Source organism: Molossus molossus, unplaced genomic scaffold (genome assembly GCF_014108415.1).
Source record: "Molossus molossus isolate mMolMol1 unplaced genomic scaffold, mMolMol1.p scaffold_m16_p_7, whole genome shotgun sequence".
In the NCBI taxonomy this organism is placed as follows: domain Eukaryota; kingdom Metazoa; phylum Chordata; class Mammalia; order Chiroptera; family Molossidae; genus Molossus; species Molossus molossus.
Genome location: NW_023425401.1, coordinates 23,823,492 through 23,846,398, shown reverse-complemented (window position 1 = coordinate 23,846,398; position 22,907 = coordinate 23,823,492). Strand labels below are relative to the sequence as shown.

Below are 22,907 nucleotides of genomic sequence, written 5' to 3'. Positions count from 1 at the left end.
ATTTACCTTTATTACGAAAATCTAGTTATGCATGATTCCCCCACTTCACCCACCCCCATTGCCAAAAGCTTTCTAACGGTTATGGAAGCAAGAAACCGTTTCAATATAGTAAAAAATTACTTTCAACTTCCAGTGTTTTATGGAGGCACATTAGAACATTGTTAGTTAATATTTTGAGAATGTGCTCCTGAAAAAGAAGTTACACTCTTCCACTTTTCACTTTTTTAGTAATAGAGTAAAATATATTAATTTGAATCTGGGTTAAGAATACATGGGCTAGAATTATATTTTCCACATTTCATTCTGAAGTTAATACTTGTAAATATTTTGTGTAAATTTGAAAATATATTTAGATTTAAAATGCTGATTGATCCTCACATTACTACCATTGCTGTTTTAGTGAAATTGAAAACAAAATGAAATAGCAGAAATATTTACCATTTAGGAAAGGGATACAGGCTGATATTTTAAGTAATAATTTTCACCCATCACTATTAAATACAACATTTAATAATTAACAAAATAATTTTGAAATCAAAACTTTGAAGCTTTGAAGAGACTTAGAAAGTGGAGATACTTTCTATTATCCTGTTGCAAAATGTAGCAAAATAAAAACATTTTCTTGATAAATTTCATCAAAAGAAAAAACTATAATATAATTGTCTACATTTTATATTCAGCTAATAAGGTTATTTTTTTGTCAATGAAATTATACTTATCTTAAAATAAAACTACACCCAAACTATTAGCATAGTTGGGTAAGACAGGGAACAAAAGATTGAGCCATATCAGTTGTAAACATGTTTCTGTTATTGTTCACACAATGACCTTTACTAACTCTAATTTATTTTTCTCCATGTTTGTACTGAGAATAAGTACTGTTCCTAAGTCACAAACCCTACAGGTTCCCACTTTCTTCTTTCCCAAGCTCAGGGAAACTAGGTCTTAACAGCTGACAGTAGACAGCAAGAAGGCAGAATGGGAAGAGATGCCTGTTCCCATCGTTATGAGCACTGACCAACAGCTCATGAGAGCAGTTCTGGCTGATTTGTCTGTGCTTTACTCCAATAGTATATTTTTGAAAAAAATCATACAGAGGGGAAGTGAGGCCAGTAAGTGGTATGTCTGCAGTAGCTCCATAGGGGGTGTACGAACACTTGTCTTGGAAAAGCATAGCTATGAGTCTTGTGAACTTGAACAGCTCAATGGGTGAACACAGTTGATAGTTAAGCAGTGAGAACCAGTTCAGATGCGTACTTCTAATGTCTACATGTGAAGGACATAGCAAGTGCTGGCATGTAGTGACCAAACAGAAAAATAATCCTGAAAATTGTCATATATTTAATCTATAACACTCTTTTTTAATTCCAGGTAATTATCACTATATCACTGTGCAATATATATGCACTCACTGCTTCCCTGGGGAGAGAGCAGAGCTTCTTAAGTTCGATCCCAGTGTAGTCCTTGAACTAATTTTAATACTTGGACATTTTTTATGTTCGTATAAATTTACATTTATATGTAAATGTTACATTTAAATATAAATATAATATTAACCACAATAACTCTTAGAAATTAATATCTAATTCTCTTCATTTTTAAATTCATAGAGCACAAACCTATTAATTTTTTCTACATATATCTCCTTTAAAATTTTTTTTCTTTATTGATTTTAGAGAGAGAGGAAGGGAGAGGGGGAGAGAGAAACACTGGTGAGCGAGAACATCAATTAGCTACCTCCTGTATGCCTTGCACTGGGGATTGGGCCCACAACCTGGGCACATGCCCTGACTGGGAATCGAACCAACGACCTCTTGGTGCATGGGTTGATGCTCAACCAGTGAGCCACACCGGCTGGGCTATGTATGTCTCCTTTAAAAAACCATTTCCTCCATGTTTTCATATAGTTATATTCATTCTGAGTATAAAGCCTTTTAATTAATTTGGTATAAACTTGCTTGTATTAAAGTATACTACTTTTGAAATAAGTCAGTTCGTGAAAAAGACAAATATCATAGGATTTCACTGACATGTGGAAACTAAAGAAAAAAATAAACAGACAAGCAAAACTGAAAGAGACTCATCAACACAGAGGGTGGCCTGGTGGTTAGCAGAGGGGAAAGGTTGGGGCGCTGGGAGCAAGAGGTGAAGGGATTGGGAAGTGCAGACTGTAGTGAGAGAACAGTCCTGAGGATGACAAGGGCAGCGTAGGGAACAGAGCCGGTAACACTGCAATGACTGTGTGTGGTGCCAGGTGGGGACTGGAAATATAAGCTTTGTAAAATATATATGATTGTCTAACCAGTAGGCTATACAACTAAAACCAATGCAAGATACTACTGAGAGTGAAATATAATTTGAACTTCAAGTAAATAAATAAATCACACCACTTTTCAAGATGTACCTCTCTTTAGGATTATCTACACATTTAAGGGACATCAACGACTTCTGTCATTTGTCACTGGCAGGTTGTACTAAGCACTTCTTTCAAAAGAATATCTAATACTTTCTCCATCCATCTTTGTCACCCTCATAGTCACTGAATTCCACATCACAGAAGTCACTGGCTGCTACTGAAACTTGAATCAGACACCTGAAGACACCAAAACATAAAGCTATTTCCTATCACCATCAAACCTACCCCCATCTTCAGATTTTATTTTATTTATTAAAAGAAATACTTATTATTTTATTGGGTCCATAATAAGGCTATAACAACTTCACATTTTGTCTTTACACTGAGCTGAGCCAATATGTTTTCCTAGACATCTAAATACCATCAGTGGTATTAGGTAGACTCTGGAAGGTAAAGAAATACTATGGATAACGCACATAAGTTACTTGGACATGATCAATTACTAGACAGCTACCAATTTGTTATCTCTGCTTATAAAATCTATTAACGAGTTGGTTGTCATGTCCCGATATGAAATATATCACAAGGTACTTGAAAATTCTGATCCACACCTATTCTATCTGATTTTATTAGTCCCTTGCCCTCTGTTCCCCAGGTTTCCGAAATGTAGTTGTTCAGTTTCTGAGACAATGACAGCTGATAAATGAAATTTACTGTGTGAGATTTACATGCTATTATATTTGGTACTTAGAACAATAGCTGAATATAAGATACTTCAATGTCACAGCCTGACCAAACAAAGCCAAGAATTTAAAAATCTTACAAAACAACCGTAGAAAAGCCTTAACTGGGCCCTCGTGAGAACAACCCAAACATCCTGACCAAGGTAATCACACTCCAGAATTTAGTGTACAATATACACTATATGATTACCCACTAAGTAGCCACATGTATTTGTTGTCTGTAGGTAGAGATCCAAAAGAGAAAAAAAATCCGTGAAAAACATAGCCAGTTTATACATGATTATAGAATCTATTATGATAGGATGTAACCACACATCCATAGCTAATATTATGAAAAATACAACTGTATGAGTGTATAAACAATGGGACAATGGACAACGTTTTAATTTTAACGTAGCTCTCAAAAGCAGATTAAGAGAAATTTCACAAAGAATGTTGGAAAATTTACCTTGACTTGCAAACTTCAACTCTTTGGCATCTGTGAGCGTGGTCCTCTTGTCGGACCCTTTTTTCTCTATCCGGCGGTGGCTTCGTCTTCTCTTAGACTCTCCCCAGAGGTTGGATCCTCCATGCATGCTCGGTATATTCAAAATAGCAATTCCTTCCAGAGAGATGTTTATTAGATCTATCTGTACTCCGTCACACTGATCAGTAAAAAGAAAAGAACAAAAATAGTAAGATATTTTATCTTTTTTCCCTTTTGCATTTCTTTATCTTTTAATAAGAACTTTAGAACCATAACCTTGTCATTTCTAAATAAGCTTTTCAAGAACACTTCAACACTTACTCTAAATGTCAATATAAAATAGAAGGCAGACACTGACATTAACCTGTTACCATTCACAGTCTTTAAAAATGATCAGATTGAATCATCAGTGTCTCGTTGTTTACAGAAAGCCTTTGGGAAGGAGACACATCAATATCTGCATATATAAAAGTTATAAATTTCCAATGTGTTCCAAAAAGGTTGATTCTGGGGTCTGGTCAAATTTTAGGTGGAAATATTAACGACTGCCTCCTATATTAGGACATACTTCAAGGCACTATTAGGGGAAAGTGAACAAACAGAATTCATAATCCATGGTTGCACAGAAGTGGTTTAGAGACTTTTGAAAAAAGAGAAAGTACAAAACAGCCATTGCAAGAGCTCTGAATTACATTAGCATAGGCAAGGATGGTTTCTTTTCTTTTGGTCTAGAAAAAGTCTCAGATGCAGTGTAAAGGCAGTATAAGCCAGTTATCTAAATGAATGTGGAGACTGGCCGGTGTGGCTCAGTGGTTGAGCGTTGACCCATGCACCAAGAGGTCACCGGTTCGATTCCCGGTCAGGGCACATGCCCAGGTTGTGGGCTCGATCTCCAGTGGGGGGCATGCAGGAGGTGGCCAATCAATGTTCTCTCTCATCGTTGTTTCTGTCTCTCTTTCCCTCTCCCTTCCACTCTCTAGAATCAATAGAGAAAATAAATAAATAAAATAAATGAATGCGGAGGACCAGGTAGGCTGAGTGAGGGGAATGCCGAGAGAGGCAGTAAGCGTAATCACCAACCCACCATTGCTTGCAGCTGCTGTAACAATAATTTTTTTTTTAATTCATTAATTAGGCAGATTTGTTTTGTTTGTCTGAAAAATACAAAACTTGCGAACAGACTACACTTTGTGATCGTCAGGGTTGTCGGTTTTAAACTAGTTTGAATTTCATGTTCATTTCCACGGATGGACACGCGAGGAGAATGACAGGCTCCACAGTACTTTGGTCACTCGCTGGTTTTGAGCTTTCTCAGATGGTAGAAATCACGACCCTATCCCACACTTTGTTCTCCCATGTTCAGTTATAAGTCATTATGAGAACAGAGATGTCAATATGCAGGTTTATTTTACAAAACAAAAAACCCACTCTGTTAGGAATATGTATTTTATAACTTGAAGGGTGTCTGCAGCGGGATTGTCTACGAATCATGTCTCATCATAGAAAAGAGACATTGCTAGTAACTTCATCATTATCTTTCTCATGGCAGTCACGGTTTTTGAACCTGGAAGAGCTAATGCAAGACCAAAATGATAAAAACAAAAACCAAACCAATAGGAAACCTTCCCCCCCTACATCTGCCTCCTCGTACTGACCCTCATACTGCCCTTGTTCACGAAAATGTAAAAACTGAAACAAAGCATCTCATCTTGAGCCTACTTGGCAGGGCTGGAAATAAATCCTAGAGAAGGTGCCAAATTTTCATTCAAATTGTTTCAATGAGGGTGAAACCAAGGTCTGGATGATGTCTTCCCCCCACCCTCCTTAGAAACAAGTGATTTTCCCCCCTTCCTTTTCATGTATTAAATTAAGATGATTTCTTCTTACTAAAGAATTCTACTCATGTGTATACTCACTTACCACTATATATTCTAGATAAACAGATATTAATTTCATAATTAAAAGTAATCTTGTGTAAATACCCTGCAGGCCTCAATGAATCAAACACATACTGTGTGTCAGGCCTCCTACTGTCTTCAAGTGGAATGTACTGGCTGGATAATTAGATAGTACATATTTTTTAACCTTATTTGCATGCATATTATATCTTTTGCACACTGACAAGCAGCAGTAACAACAAAAGTCAGATTACCACAGGGAATTCCCACAAAGAAGTCTTCATTCCTTATAATTTGCAGCCTAAATTAAAATAATTTGATCTTTGACAAGGATGAAATGTCAAGCAGGAGGGGGTCCCCTACAAGCCATGGCCTGTGGCTTCCGAAATCTGCCTAATTTATGTCAGTCACTTCTTAATACATATTTAAGTGTTACACGAAAAAGATGATAAATATGCAATCTGACACCTTTGGTATTTCCCTGCTGTTAATTTATAAAGGTCTGGTTTCCCCCAAACTGACTAAAATCATTTAAATAACAGAAGAATTGCCACATAAACTGGAGTCGGGGCCTGGCTTCCATTTTCACTCAATATTGAACGCAGCAGGCAGTACACTAAGACAATTATTTGACGAGGCCTTAGAACCCCACTGTGACAAGTTACTTGCAGAATTAGGGAAGGAGGGAGTCTGCCTTTGTTCATCCACCTAAAGGGGAAGCAGATTGGCAACTAGGCTTAAAAAAACCCCACAAAAACTGGAGGAGCTACATGTGACAATTGAAAAATACAAATATCACATGATCTCACTTATTTGTGGAATATAATGAACATAACAGTCTGAGGAATGGGGTAGACCCAGAGACGTGGAAGTGGGGTACAGACTGACAATCCCCAGAAGAGGGGGTGGTGGGGGAGAGAGAAACCACAGAACTTATATGCATGTATGCATGAACAATGCACATGGACAACAAAGCTGGGGACAAGGTGGGGAGGGAGTGGGAGGGGGGAATCAGTGGGGGGAAAAGGAGAAACGTCTGTAACAAAAATAAATAAATTAATTTTAAAAATTAAAGGTTAAAAAAAAAATACCAGCGTATACTATTATTCATGTGTTCAAGCTTCAGAGTCTCATCACGTGGAGTTTTAAGGAAACAGAGTAAGTAGCTCTCGAAAAAGTGGGAGAAAAGTAATAATTGCTGCATCCCAAAAAAAGATTGACGAAGAACTCCGAGGTTCCTAAGCGAGGAGGGCAATGTACGTACATAAATGGCTATTTATTAATGATGTGTTTCCACTAGATCTTGACCCGGGCTACCTTCCTGTGTTTGCTTTGACGTGGTGCTGGCCGGTCTGGAAGCGCTCAGGGCTCGTTCCCACGCACACAGTGCGGGGCGTGGGAAGAAAGGCTGAGTGAGAGCCGAGAAATATAAACAGGTTATAACACCGTGTCAGATCATATTTTCATCCGCTCTGAAGATTGATGGTTTTTAAAAAGGTAGCTACAGAGGGAAAGAATATAAAAGCTTAAAAAGCTAACAGCCTCGGTCAGTCAATAAATCCTGAATATTTTTATTATGGAGAAAAAAGGTCGTTAACATATCGGACTAGGGGAGCTGTTCGCAAAGGCAGAGAGCTTTGGCCAGTCTTCAGTGGTAAAGGGCAGATCTTATTCCAGGGAAATTTGCCTAAAAGAAAAGAGGATGGTTTCAATTTCTTTGCCAAAGAGTTTTAATCCTGGTTTACTAACTAATATACCCTGCACCATACTACACAGAGGTGTTAAGCACATGTTCTTATATGTGAATTTGTATTTTACATTCAGTTCACATGTCATTTGATAAGAACATTCAAAACATGTGAAGAAAACTGTAAATATGAAAAAAATTTTAATAAGAAAATTAATGATAAACTATAAAACTTTTTTTTTTCATAGTGAGTCTAATTTTATGCTGAGGTCAGATAAAAACTCTTCAGATTTTGCTCAATAAAATACAAGAACATTTCTTTGTTCATTGTCTAAAATAACATCCAGTAAAATGACTTATCTAAGTCTGCTTTTAGTAGAGTTTCTGCACATTCACATTTAATTTATAAGACAATATTATTTATGTTTTTGCTGAAAATTACAGCAGCAAACCTATCAGTTAAAGCACAAATATAGACCTGGCCGGTTTGGCTCAGCGGTTAGAGCGACGGCCCATGGACCAGAGAGATCCGGGTTCGGTTCCTGCTAAGGGCACGTACCTTGGTTGCACGTACCGGGCCCCAGCTGGGGTTGTGTGGGTGGCAACCAGTGGATGTGTCTAACTCAAGTCGATGTTTCTCTCTCTCTGTCTCTTCCTCCTTCTCTCCCTCCTGCTCTATCTGAAGATAAATGCAAAAATGTTCTCAGGCGAGGATTAAAAACAAAACACAAATATATACATAAATGGCTTAACACTTTCTCTCCAGATATTTGAAGGCTGAGGTTCTCTGTATTTTCCCAGTGATCAAACTCCATATTTTAAAAATATATTTTATAAGTTTTACCTATAAAAAAATTTTCATGGAGGGGCTCAGAACATGCCTGTTAGATGATTTTAGTAATATTGCTGGCTCAAGATAACAAGCATTAGCTATAACATAAACAGAAAACCAGTTTTGTTACACATTTTTCTTTAGTAGAAGCTGTGAAAGCTAGAAATTATCACTGGAACATTAGAATTCTTACCCAAAGTTAGTTTATTAAGAATAACTTCTGATAAACACAAAAGAGAATTTTCAGTGTTTGGTCATTCGCTCCTCTTCTCCCTCACATTTCTTCTTACTCTCCTCACTACGAAAAACTGTGATACATTGATCTTACTGCTAGGTCTCACCATCACCACATTTTTTGTTCTTGCAAAAGAAGATATTTGTTGTTTTGGACTTAATGAGTCCAACTTTGGTTTCCTGGTACCATCATTGTTGAGGTCCTTACTGTATTCACTCCTTCATCACTGCTTCTAGAATTTCATTGCCAAAAAAATCACCCGGAATCTTTGGAAGAGAGGGTGGATATTGTAAGTGTTCTTCTCTCTCTCTCTCTCTCTCTCTCTCTCTCTCACACACACACACACACACACACACACACACACACACACAAGGATGAAACTTTTGGAGTTGAAGGATATGTTGATGGCAGGGAGTGTGGTGATGGTTTCATAGTTATATACTCATCTCCAAACGTGTAAGAGGTATACATTAAGTATGTACAGCTTTTTTGTATTTGAACCATGCCTTGATAAAGGGGTTTTAAAAAACAAAAAAAGAATGTCCTTTCACAAGTTTCATTTCCCTACCCGAGACTGTAGACTGCGCTTTGGTAGGGCTGAGACCAGATGAGGGCCCGCGGAGCACATGTTGGAAGAGCAACCAGGATCACCTTGATGCAGGTGGGCAGAGACGAACCTGAGAAACTCGAGCCTACTGCCTTTAAGCACTCTGTGCTTTCCACTCTGGGCAGGCGATGATAATCTTATCCTTCGAATTTTGCTAATCTATTTTGTGTCCCTGACATTGTTATTGCTGTTTATTAATTTTTTAAAAACAATATGTTTTTATTGTTTTTAGAGAGAGGAAGGGAGAGAAAGAGGGAAACACTGATGGGTTGCCTCTGGCTTGATCCCCACTAGGGGTTACGCAGGAGGCAACCCTTCAGTGCCCCTAGTGGGGATCAAGCCCACAACTCGGGCATGTGCCCTGGTGGGGAATTGAACTCCCGACCTTTTGGTGCTGTTGATGATGCTCAATCAACTGAGCCACATCAGCCAGGGCTGTTGATTAATTCTTGAGATCATTGACGTTTTTATAGACATGCATAATCTTTCAGACAAATCTCAGTATTTGGGGATGAAAATTCTTTGCCTTAACACTTACCATCCTTTCTATTCTCACTGACAACCAAAAGACTGAACTACTTCGGAGAATGGGCTATGTTATTCTCCAATAACTTTGCCTGGTATATGCAGCAAATTAAAACCCATAAACTTTGTAGTTTTGATGACAAACGTTGACCTGAGACCCTTAGGTACATGTCCCAAATAGTTTAATACAAACTTTGCTTTTAATATATTGTATTAAAAATTTAAAAATTTTCATTTCTTTGTCTTTTGTAAAAAAATTAGAAGATAACTAATATTCTTTAAATTAACAATTTCAACTTTCTTAATCTCTCTCACCATATATATCATCAATTTATACACACATACACACACACACACATATAAAACCTTCAATATATTTGTTTCCTTAGATTTAAACATTTTGGCAGCAACAGAATTCTTATTTTTCTTATATTATTAAAGAAAATGTTCATCTGCTCAATGGAGACAAAATTTCTCTAATTCATAGGATTTTGAGGGAGATTAAATCAAATAACGTATGTACATTGGTTAGCATGAAGCATGTGGTATATTTAATAATAGATAAACCTTAGATCTGTCATTATAAACTATTAACAATAATATTCATATTATTCCAAATGTTCACCCTCTTTGGAAAAAAACAACTTTCTGTATCAAAGAGAAATGAGAAATGAAGGGTCATGCAGTAAATGCTTTGTTTTGAAGAAACTGATTACAAAATACATATACCCATTACATGAGGTACTCTTGTCCTGAAGTGGTTTTATTCTCTGGTATATATTTTCAAATCATAGTCAGTAAAATTTTAGGCCAAATAAAAAGCAAAAGGGAACAGAATCAAATTTCCAAATCACTGTTTTTGTTATACAGTGATACCTCGGTTCTCGAACGCCTCGGTTTTCGACCAATCGGTATTCGACCAGGAGATTCGAGAAACTTTTGTCTCGGAATCCGAACAAATATTTGGAACTCGAACTTCCGAGTTGAGCCGAGTTGAGCCGAATGGCGTTCATTCGGCCCAGCGCGCCTTGCTTGCGTCATCAGTGTGAGTGCAGAGAGAGAGTCACGCTTTGTGGAGTCACGCTTTCCTATTGGGTTTCATTGCTTCGGTTCTCGAACAATTCGGTTCTCGACCGTCCTCCTGGAACGAATTATGTTCGAGAACCGAGGTATCACTGTATTTAATTATGAAGTAACCTTGAGGGTAGCAAGGTGCATTCTGCTAATATGATAGACTGGATTCATTAAAAAGTCAAAAAGCAGATTTTATATTACCATCCATACACACACACACACACACACACACACACACAGTCTGAATTTTAGAATTGAGATAAGTATATAAAGTTACAACAGTATTTCAAGACATGCAACACTAGAATGGAAAGTGCACAGTGTAGGTTTGAATGTATAAATGTTATTGCAGTGGTTTCCAGAACAAGCCAGTAATTGCAGAGGTGGTAAGTCAAAGTTGGAGGGCAGGTAGAAATACCAGCCTAAGAAGAATACTTAGTTCCAGTTGTCCAGATTCCTTGGGGGAACATTCTAAACAGATTTTTCTATAAGATGTAAGGCACAACAATTTTATACTATGGAAATCACTAATCTCATGGTTTATTAACTTGAAAACCAATGTTTTCCACATTGATTTTCATATGAATGTCTTTTGGTAAATGATATAAACCATTTTCTTGAGCATTTTTTCATCTTGTGACACATATAATTAATCGTGTGAATGCATTTATCCATTCAGCTATTGAAGAACCTCTTGCTTGCTTCCAAGTTTGGAAAATAGTATTAATTAAGTTGTTATAAATATCCAGGTACAGGTTTTTGCATGGATATCAGTTTTCAACTCTAAGGAGCATGATTGATGGATTGTATGGTAAGAGTATATTTAGTTTTGTAATGAAGTGTCAAACTGTCTTCCAAAGTAGCTCTACATTTTGCATTCCCACAAGAAATGAATGAGAGTTCCTGTTTCTCCACATCCTCAGCTGCATTTGATGTTTTCCGTCTTCTAACAGGTGGGCAGTAGTATCTCATTGTTTTAATTTGCATTGGAGCATCATTTCTTTGCCCTTTATCTTTTTTGGTGAGGTGTCTGTTTTTCTTTGCCCTTTGTTAATTTTTTTCTGGCAAGGTGTCTGTTAAAATCTTTGTCTTATTTTTCAATGGGGTTGTTTATTTTCTTATTGTTGAGTTTTAAGAGTTCTTTGTATCTCTTGGATCAGACATGTCTTGTGCAAATATTTTCTCTCCATCTGTGGCTTAGCTCATTCTCTTGACATTGTCTTTCACAGAGCAAAGTCCAGCTCATAAATCATTTCCTCATATCTGGACTGTATCTAAAAAGACATCACCATATCCAAAGCCATCTGGTTATTTTCCTATGTTTTCTTCTAGAAGTCTTACAAGTTTACATTTTACCTTTAGGTCTGTTGATCAATTTTGAGTTAATTTTTGTTAAGAGTGAAGGTCTATGTCTAGATTTTTTTTTTTTTTTACCTTTTGCTTGTGGATGTCCAGTTGATATAAAACCATGTTAAAAAGCCCTTTTTTTGTTCCATTGTATTGCCTTTCCTCTGTTGTCAAAGATCAATTAACTGTATGTATGGGATGTATTTCTGGGATCTCTTTTCTGTTCCATTGATTTCTTTGTCTATTTCTTCACCAATATCACACTGTTTTGAGTATTGTAGCTTTATACTAAGTCTTGAAGTTAGGTAGTATCAGTACTCCAGTTCTGTTTTCCTTCAACATTGCTGGTTACTCTGGGTCTTTTAATTCTCCACATAAACATTAGAATCAGTTGTCAATATTATAAAATAATGCTAGGGTTTTGACTGGGATTGTATTAAATATATAGATTCAGTTGGGAAGAACTGACATCTTGACGCTATTGAGTTTTCCTATGCATGTACATGGAGTATCTCTCCTAGATCACTTCTTTTTTCAGTCTGTTCAGGATAAGGTAAGGAGAGGTGGAGTATGTACCCTACATTCAGCCGGAAGTCATACTTACATACATATATATATTTTTTCATTTTCTCCTTCTTCTACAGATTTTTTTTGAGCATTCTGAGGGCAAGAAATGTTTAATATCCACTATATAAAGAATTAAAAAAATAAGATTTCAGAAGGAAAAGGGGGGTTTAGGTATTTTTATAAATATATGTGTATATGCACAAATACAATAATATAAATACATAACACTATGTATATATAAATAATATATATATCTTCATAAACAGTAATCACAGAAAGTCTGTGTTGAGCCCAAACCATTTACTTTTGTGATTATATTCCTTTTCAGGGTTTGATCTAATTTAGCCATGAAGTACTTTTTCCATTCCATGACCACCAATTCTCCTTCTAATCCCTCAATTTATCCACCAATCATGATGAAATGAAAGGCCCCCCAAAAAGTTACATTCTGAAGTAACACCACCTTAGCTGTTCTTATTATTAACAGTAAATTATAGAAAGGTAGGACAATGAAGAACCATGCTAGACCATTATGATACTGTGTGGTCCATAACTACTTTTGCTTACTACACGTATTACCTGGACATATGCCACTAATGATTCTGATCTCAGGAGACAAGTTAGGCATTTATTTTTTAAATGAAAAGTGTTGTAGCCATTATTTCTCAATTCATATCAGCTAATCATGAGATGTTCTTGTTTCATAATTCTTTTCCTATGGTTTTTCTTTACCATTTAACAAAATGTAGCTTTTCCTTTTTCTTTAACCCCTAAAATCTCTCAATAAAACACAGTCATTTTCTATTATAACCCAGCTCTGAAACTTTTAGTTCTACAGTGTCTATATTTTTTGGTAGACCTATTTGCTACAAATCTTTTCAAAGTGTATCTTTTCTTGCTGTCTTTGCTCTCTCTTGTGACTTTTCCACTTCCTATACATGTAATGGGGGAAATGGCAACCCCAGAAACTGAGAAAAATCTAGTTAATGAATGGGAATAGAATGGAAACGTATACTTTTTAACCTGTATTCATGAAAGTAAGTATAGTTTTTATGAACCACGTTTTAAAGGTTAAAAGACATTGAGACCTGAACATAATAAGGTGTTTAATATATCTCGCAACTTTTCAAGTACTTTCTTTAATCTTACTTTTTTTTTTTTTTTTTAAATCTACACTATACCCAGGAACTTCTCCATTGGTTTCTAAAGTTGTGTTCTACCTCTCCTTCTCTTATATTATATTCAAATAACTCATACTCAAACTTTGTACTAATATTTCACAGCATGCTAAATTCCCAATGAGTGGCAGAAATGAAATTTTAGAATCATGGATAAACTATACGGACTGCACAAAACAAAACTCCTTCCACGGACTACCCAAAACACATGAATAACCAAGCTGAAGCCATTTGATAGTATTACGAAAGAGAATTAATTTTTCTTACTTCTATTTCTACCGATTCATGTAGCTTCTTGCAGGTGGCTGAGAAAGTTTCAGATGTGCCAAACTCAAAATACCAAAATTTGTTCTTCATTCTGAAAAAGGAAAGGAACAGGCAGCTTAGGCAGTGATCAATAACAGACAGGATTTTTTAAACGAGGTAGCCCTGTCTTGCGTTATAAGTGATAGAAAAGGTTTAAGGACATGTACCATCCACAATGTAATAGATGGGCACATAATTTTCAAAGCTTAAATGTTGGTGTCAAACTGTATGATTGTCCCTGAGGGAATTACAAGAATGTATTGATCTGACAGATTCAAGTATATCTTTGACTTTTCTATATATTGGTTGCCCACTTCTTAATATATGATTATAGTGCTTATTAGTCTTAGCTTGTTCTTGGACAACTTTATTTTAGACTAGCCACTCATAAAGAGGGAAAAACAAGCTTTTCATGGGAAAAAATGAAACTAAGTTAAAATGCTAGATTTTTCTAGATGGCTATGTATTCAACAAACATTGGCATAATCGGATAGCATATTAAAAATAGTGGTTATTCATAAAGTTAAAATTTTTAGTATTGGGGGGGCATAATCATTAGTTATTTCAATAAGATATTGCCCTCTTTTTATGAACGATAGTGGGAAATTATGATACAGCATAGAAGAACTAAAGATAATTATTTTATCAATATAACAGAAGTTGCAAAGAAAATGTAGTTTAAAATATTGCAGTATTTAATCTGGAAGTAAGATGCTCAAAATTTATTTTCTCCCATGACCCATTGATGATATCTTTATTTCTCTGTGACACTTAATTAAATGTATAATCATTTAATAGAATTACACAAAGGTTGACTAGATTTTATATTATTAAGTATTGGATTTAAAATGCATTCTTATGAAAAAATGCAGTTTTTAATCATACATATCCTAATAAGTTATCATGTCCTCAATGAGAAGGAAATAGGTAAAAGGAGATAATGTTTTCACACATATGGACAAACAGAAAGAAATTATGCTATGATATTCAAATATGCCCCTCACATCAAATTATTATTTTTGACAAAAATATTGCTATGTGCTTTTCACATCAGAATGTAAAATGTTTCAACAATTAAAAAAGACATTTGGCAAGGATCTCACTACTTAATTAAACCCTATTTTATTTATGGAAAATGACATAAAACCTAATACAGTGCTTATTATTATGCTATATTGAATAGAGTTCACTGATGTGACATTACAAATTATAAAAGTAATCTCATCTAGGTGTATTCAGTAATATTTAGCCTCATACAAGGTTTTATTAATTTAATAAAAAAATTTTTCATTAGCTCTTCTTGTATTAATAACATGTTTAGACCAGTAATCTGAACACCAATATAGCTTTCACTAGATTTTATTCTGCTCTAGAGAATATTTTCTTTGAGTTATGGCCTGATTTCATATATCTGAGTATATAAAAATAAATAATAGTACTTACACAGATTGAAACACTTAACACCAAGATCTGTGGACCTGAACCTATATGCAAGTTTATATTAAAATTAGTGCAAATATCTACTTTATAGATATACTTTTGCGAACAGTACACTGGCTAAAGCTAGATAAAATTAAAAATATTTTTCTAATGGTTTTCATTATGATGAAAACTTCTAGCATTTGGTATATTGAGAAGAAAATGTTGGTCTGTAGGAGGTGGTCTCGAGACAACCTCAGAATAATAATTAGTATACATTTCATAAGAGTTTGGAACTGTTTACTCCATTCGGCAAGTTTGCTAACAACATTGTTTTGTGTTGGACTTTTCTCCAGACCTCACCGGATTCCTCTGTTCATACAGTCATTCATTGCACAAATGTTCAGTGAGAACCTTCACTTCCATATTCCACCGTGTCCAGTGCTTTGGATGCAAATATAAATGCAATTATCTTCATCGACAGGGAGCTGAGAATGTTTAAAGTTATGGGCACATATAATAACTTAACATTTAATCTCTCAATGAAATATGAGCAACATATTGTGAGAAAACACTTCAACACATCAACTACTTGTACCTCGGGGAGGCCAGAGCACTTCAGAAGGTGACTTTCTAATAGCTAAGCAGAAGGCACACAGGAGGAAGATGTGACAATTTCTGGGTGCTTTGGGAGTGCAATAGAACTTCGCAGAATGTTGCCTGCAAACCAGCAAGGGGGTGTTCAGAACATGGAAGCCAAGTTCAGGAGCTGGCCTTGAAGTTATTGATGAATGGGATGCTGACAGACAGTTACCAGCAGTACAGTGACATGGCCAGCTTTGTTAGATGGGCCAGTAAGTCTAGCAGAAATGAATTAAGTGGGCACTGTGGACAGAAATGTGGTTGTTGGAATAGCACAAATGTAATATAAGTAAAGGTCTAAGCCAAGTCTCAAGGGAAATGGAGGAGAGGCGGTCATAGCAAGGGACATCAATGAGGTGAATTGATTGGAACTGGAGACTGTAGATTGTACTTATTTCTGCCCTACTGAGGTTCTCCAGGAAGCACCCCAGCAAAAGGCTATGGACTTACATTTCAGCGGGTCTGTGACCTAATGGATATTGTCTTGCAGTTTGAAAATTAAATATAAATACAAGGCTTCTGGTTGCATATAAATTACTCCCTATATATATTTTTTCCATTCTCCCCATCAAAGTTTTTTATAGCTTAGTGAGGATGATGAGGCACTTACATCGGCTAACCGACACATACCTCAGTAAACACAAGAAACAGAAAGTCTGTGAATTTACATTCAGGGCTTATTCCGCATATTAGTTAGCATTACTGCTCATGTGCAAAAGCTGCTTTAAATTCCCCATTATTACAGCCATTTTATGCTTCACTTAGATAAATATATGGAGGTAGTAAAAAGCACATAGAGTCAGATTCCACATGACAAATTAAAAGCTGTTAAATTTTATTTTTTTTTCCAACCCAACTGGTCTTTGGGTTGTAGAAATGCAAAAAGAAGAAAAAAAAAACCCCACTACATTTAAGCATGTGTCCTATTTATTCTTACGGCTCACATTAGAAAATGATCCAAATAATTCAATCTCAAATTTGTTAAAGAAAACACATAGCTCTGACTTTAAAAATAAGAAGACCAGACATTTAACCCACTGTGAAATGTTCAGACCAAAGTCTTATTTATTGTATTCATAGACAGGTTTTGTGATTGCAAGTATGATGAAGAGTGTCCTAGCAAAAAAAGTTATTCATACTATTATAATTTTAATTCATATATTAAAACCTATTTCAATGAATTAATTGTAAGTCCACATGTTTCAGTTTAATATTTAAAGTTAGCTTGCCTACTAGAAGTTCAGGTAAAAAAATGAAAAAGTTAGCTCATATTTACCAGGCATTGTCTTATTAACAGTAATTTTGCTTCTTTTAAGTACCCTTAGGGAAATATAAACTGTTGGAGTTACTTGCTCAAGTAAAAACATAATAATTCTTGTCATTATGAAATGTAGTTAGAATTTAGTTCTCTAAGTACTAAATTTTATTTAAAAATTTTTTGTTCCTTTATTGATTTTAGAAAGAGAGGAAGGGAGAGAGAGAAACATCAGTGAGAGAGAACATCGATTGGCCACCTCCTGCATGCCCCCCACTGGGGATCTGCCCCACACCTGGGCATGTGCCCTGACCAGGAATCGAACGGGCAACCTCTTAGTGCAGGGGTCGACACTCAACCATGGATCCACGCCAGCCGGGCTAGGTACTAAACTTTAAAATATGTAATTTAATTTCTAGAAAAGTATTTTTCCTAGAATTTTTCTTCCTGGTTTGCATGACTCTTGATTTGGCTCTTGTCTGCTAAGTAATTTTAAGGCAGCAAACATAAAAGAAAGCAAACCAAACATGAATTGGTAGTACACTCCCCAAAAAGAATACCAAAGAACCTAAGTAGATATGAAGCTCACTTTTCACAAAGATGCAACATACAGAGAGAGTGGAAATTGCCTCATTTATCTTATAGTAAAAAGCTCAAAATTCATGAACACAGAAAGTTTTAATTCAGTGAAATTACTCTTAAATTAAAGGTCAACATTCTCATTGGTGTGTTTCTTTTATTATTTTATGTATTTAGTGGCAATATAGGAAAACATTTAACATGGATAGCTAAGAAATCTTGTTTTCAAGCATCCTTATCTAAGTGATTCTATCTATACTGTATGGATAGCATGCTCATCCAATGAGAACATAGAGTCCTTTGGAACCTTTGCTTTTGAAATGAAAGCAACAGCATGATATCTTAAGAAGCTTAGTTAAATGGATTTTAAATGAATATATTTTTACTCATTAAGGATATTTCAAATATCGATTTTTTTCATAAGCTTTCTTTCACTTCTGCCTTGTTTTGAAAGTACTGCAAGCATCATTTCAAATCTGGTTTTAAAATTATTTTCTCATGGAGAACAATGTTGCTAACCATTTATTAATTTTATTTATTTATTTAATATTTTAAACTTATTTTTATTGTTGAATGTATTACAAATTTTCCTCATTTTTCCCCCATTGACCCCCTCCTCCCCACTCCTGCCCCCCTCCTGCCTTTCCTAACACTGTTGTCTGTGTCCGTTGGTTATGCATATATACATATAAGTTCTTTGGCTTATTTCTTCCCACCTCCCAAGCCCCTCTTCCCTTTGAGGTTTGTCAGTCTAACAACTAATTTGTACTTCTTAATCCCTTCACCATTTTCACCCATTCTCCCAACCCCCTCCCATCTGGCAACCAACAAAATGTTCTCTGTATCTATGAGAATGTTTCTGTTCTGCTTGTTCATTTTGTTTGTAGATTCATTGTCGATAGATATGTATTTATTGCCATTGTTTGTTCATATTTTTTATCTTTGTCTTCAAGAAGACCCTTCAAATGGTTTGGTGGTGATGAACTCCTTTAGCTTTTCCTTGTTTGGGAAACTCTTTATATGGCCATCGATTCTAAATGACAGCTTTACAGGATAGAGTAATCTTGGTTGCAGGTTCTTGCTTTTCATCACTCTGAATATTTTTTGCCACTCCCTTCTGGCCTGCAAAGTTTCTTTTAAGAAATCAGCTGACAGTCTTATGGGAACTCCTTTGTAGGTAACTAACTACTTTCCTCTTGCTGCTTTTAAGATTCTCTCTTTGTCTTGAACCTTTTGCATTTTGATGATGATGTGTGTTGGTGTGAGCCTCTTGGGGTTCATCTTGTTTGGGACTGTCTGTGCTTCCTGGACTTGTATGTCTGTTTCCTTCACCAAGTTAGGGAAGTTTTCTGCCGTTATTGTTTCCAATAGGTTTTCCATTTCTTGTTCTCTCTTCTCCTTCTCGCACCCCCAAGGTACGAATGTTGGCACACTTGAAGTTGTCCCAGAGGCTCCTTATACTATCCTCATTTTTTTGGATTCTTTTTTCTTTTTGCTGTTTTGATTGGGTATTTTTTGCTTCCTTATATTCCAAGTCGATGTTTTGCTTCTTGGTTTTTCCTACTCTACAATTGAATCTGTGTAAATTATTATTTATTTCAGTTAGTGCCTCCTTCACTTCTGACTGGTCCTTTTATATGCTCTTGAAGCCCTCACTAAGTTTGCTGAGGTTCATTGAGCATCCTTATAAGCAGTGTTTTGAACTCAGCATCTGTTAGTTTGCTTATCTCCATTTCGCTTAGTTCTCTTCCTGGGGTTTTGTTCTGTTCTTTCATTTGGGACCTGTTTCTTTGTCTCCTCACTTCGGCTGCCTCCCTGTGTTTGTTTCTGTGTATTACTTAAGGAGAGGTATGGGGCTCGCTGAGACCAGATGCTGCTTGTTTGAAAGAATTTAGGAAAACCTGAAGCAGGATCCAAGACAGACCAATCCTATGGTAAAGCAACTGGCAACTACTTGGGTGGACCTAGAAGTTGGGCGGGGCGGGGCCTCAGGGAGTCACCAGGGTGGGGCTATCAGTGTGAGCCAGGTTGCTGGGGTTCCAGATATGGGGGCTGTCTGCTGCCCCAGGGAAGGGCTCACCAAAGGAACAAAGGCCTCTGACAGCACGTCTGTCCAGGAGAAAGCTGCCTCTCCAGCCCTCACTCCAATGCCAAACAAATCAGTTCTTCCCCATATGACTCTGGTGCCTATCAAGCTGCCTCCCCCATGCTGGAGCCTGGAGGGTGCGAGTCCGAGTAAGTCCGTGCGTGGGCCCTTTAAGGAGCTGCCTGGGGCTCCAGCTGCTTCAGCCTCCCTGAGCCTCAGTTCCCACTGGTTTTTCCAGCCAGAAGTTATGGGGACTCTCTTCCTGGCACTGGAACCCTGAGCGGGGCACCTGGTGTGGGACGGGGACCCCTCAGTCCTCAGGGAGGACCTTCCCAGCCGAGGTGTCCTCCTGATTTTTATCCGCCACACGTGGGTGTGGGACCAGCCCGTCCCCTCTGCCCTCCTACCAGTCTCGTGTGGCTGCTGCTTTAATTCCGTAGCTGTAGGACTTCCGTTCAGCTCGATTTCAGGCGTTTCTGAATGATGGTTGTTCTGTAGTTTAGTTGTAACTTTGATGTGGTTGTGGGAGGACGGATACCGCGTTTACCTACCCGCCCTCTTGACCTGAAGTCTCAATTTTATTTATTTATTTAGAAAATCTTTTTTCTTTATTGATTTTAGAGAGAGGAAAGGAGAGGGAGAGAGAGATAGAAACATCGATGAGCAAGAACATCGACTGGCCACCTCCTGCATGACCCCCACTGGGGATCGGGCCCACAACTTGGGCATGTGCCCTGACCAAGAATCGAACCAGTGACCTCTTGGTGCATGGGTCGATGCTCAACCACTGAGCTACACCAGTTGGGCTCATTAACTTTATTTTAATAATAAAATTCAGTCTCACAATTTGATGGAATTTCCTAGGAACACAGCCAGAGTTTTAAACTCTGCTAACCATGTTGGTGATAAGAGACGCAGCCCTGTTGACTTATAGCAATAGGGAATGAAGTCAGCAATTGTCAACCGGTGTGCGCAAGAATTTTGACAATATGCAGTATCTGACTATTTAGTCTGGGACACTGGCCTCTTTTCCCTTAGATCATCAAATTGAAAAAGGACAACAGCCAACACAATGAATGAATCAAGATTATACCTATTTTTTTTGGTCGGATTGGCAAAACATGTATTTTTTGGTGTGCCGCAAAATTTTAGGAATTAGTTTATGTGTGCCATGAGGTGAAAAGGGTTGAAAATTGCCAGGGTAAGGAAATGTTTAAAGTGGTACATTTATGTCATAGAATCAATTCAGTTTTATTTGTTTTTCATTGCCAAGAGAGATTACACTGAACATTAGTTATAGGGTTACTCACATATTCCTAAATGTAGCGAGGTATTTCTATTAAAAACATACCACAAATCAAATGGAGGGGCCTGGGTGGGACCTGATTTCACCAGTGGATGAGCAGAGTCTGAAATCTTTAGCTCAAGGAAGCAGCATCCACGCATAGGGCGGAGGCAGCAAGCAGCATCCACGCATAGGGCGGAGGGCGGGTACGGGGAGGGGAGGGGAGGGGAGGGGAGGGGGGAGGAGCAGCCAGGGCAGTGAGCCTTGTCAGCGCAACACCCACAGGTCAGGATAGGAGTGAAGCAGGGACACTTGTAGTTTGCGTTGTTGTCACCTTCTGTGAACTAAATGCCATCTGTATGGACTACAGTAATTGGTATTTTTAAAGAACTAAATCCATACCCCACTGGAATGAAACCAGCTATTAAATTGTTTTCTTTTGTTTGGTAACTACAAATTCACCAATAAATGGTTATGAAAAAGGCTGTTCAAAGTTTGGGGCATTGGAATAAATGGGAAGTTTTACTACAATTTATAAAAATTATAGTCCCAAACATTTAAGTGTATAAAATTTATATATTTGCTTGTAGAAATTGGAAACTACAATTTTATGACAATTCCTATCTACATGAACAGTCTAGAGGCAGAAGTAACCCAAGTTCTATATTTTTAAAGAGAACTACATTTTACTGAAACTCTCAAACCCATGTTTTATTTTAAAATAGCTATTTATACTTCCCTCATAGCAAGAGAATTATGTTAATATCATTTCATGAGAAAGAAGCATGGCCGTAATGACTACAGTGGGCACATTTTATATTCACACTGAAGAGAACACACATTTCTCATGTCTCCAAACAACAATATATAATTTTTTAAATGACATATAAAAATGCTTGTATCTAATGCTCATTCATAAGATATGCTTGTTAAGTCCCAGAAGACAATGAAAGAAGCCATAGAAACCTCAGACAGAATCACACAATAATCTATCTTAGTTTGTGAGAAAAGATGGATATTCTAAAAATACAATTTTTAACCTGAATTACTTTTACAAGAGTAAAGAAAGTTTGTTCTATGAAAGTACACAAAAGGATGCTCCCTAAGTCAAATATTTTGCTACATTTTTTCAAATACTTTCCCAATTCTCTTTAAAATAAATAAAAGAATATGTGGTTATATGAGTATTATTTTTTTTGCAATAAAAACTTTGTATCATAATATTAATGAATCATTTCTTTCCTAAATATTCTTTTTCTCTGCTTGTTAATGCACATTAGAAGTAACTAAAAGAGTTACAACAGAAAGTACAGTGATGCCACATTGCAGAGTCCACACTAAAGAGGTATATGTACATCCTAAGCCCCCAAGGAGAAATAATAAATTAACAATGACATGAAATGCAAAACTAAACCTACAAAATACTTAGGCAAAGTCCAAGCATGTTCAGAACTTAATATATTTCAATAATTAGATATTTACTATTAAAATACATATGTTTTTAAATTAGATTTAGTTGTTTTTGCTTTTTAATTTTGTTTTCTTTATTGATTTTTGAGAGAGAGGAAGGCAGAGGGAGAGAGAGATAGAAACATCGATGAAAACATCGATCAGCTGCCTCCCTCCAGCCCCCACTGGGGATCGGGCCCACAACCTGGGCATGTGCCCTGGCCGAGAATTGAACTGGTGACATCCTGATGCATGGGTCTATGCTCAACCACTGAGCCACACCGGCCAGGCTTATCATTGTAAAAGTTTCTCTAAGGAAACGACTAGGAAGATTAAATCAAGTTTGTGACAGCAATGCTTGCTAATTTTAT

The 22,907-nt window shown here is 36.7% G+C and overlaps 1 protein-coding gene across 5 annotated transcripts in view; it reads right to left on the bottom strand.

Moving 5' to 3' along the window:
* DGKB (diacylglycerol kinase beta) overlaps positions 1-22,907 on the bottom strand; it is a 589,512-nt gene that overhangs the window by 154,000 nt on the left and 412,605 nt on the right. For all 5 annotated transcript variants that reach the window (XM_036246648.1, XM_036246646.1, XM_036246647.1 and 2 more), the window contains 2 exons: positions 13,783-13,873; positions 3,548-3,743 (listed from right to left, as the gene is read on the bottom strand). In XM_036246648.1, coding sequence (XP_036102541.1) covers positions 3,548-3,743; positions 13,783-13,873 — 287 coding nt within the window. The remainder of the gene's footprint in view (positions 1-3,547; positions 3,744-13,782; positions 13,874-22,907) is intronic.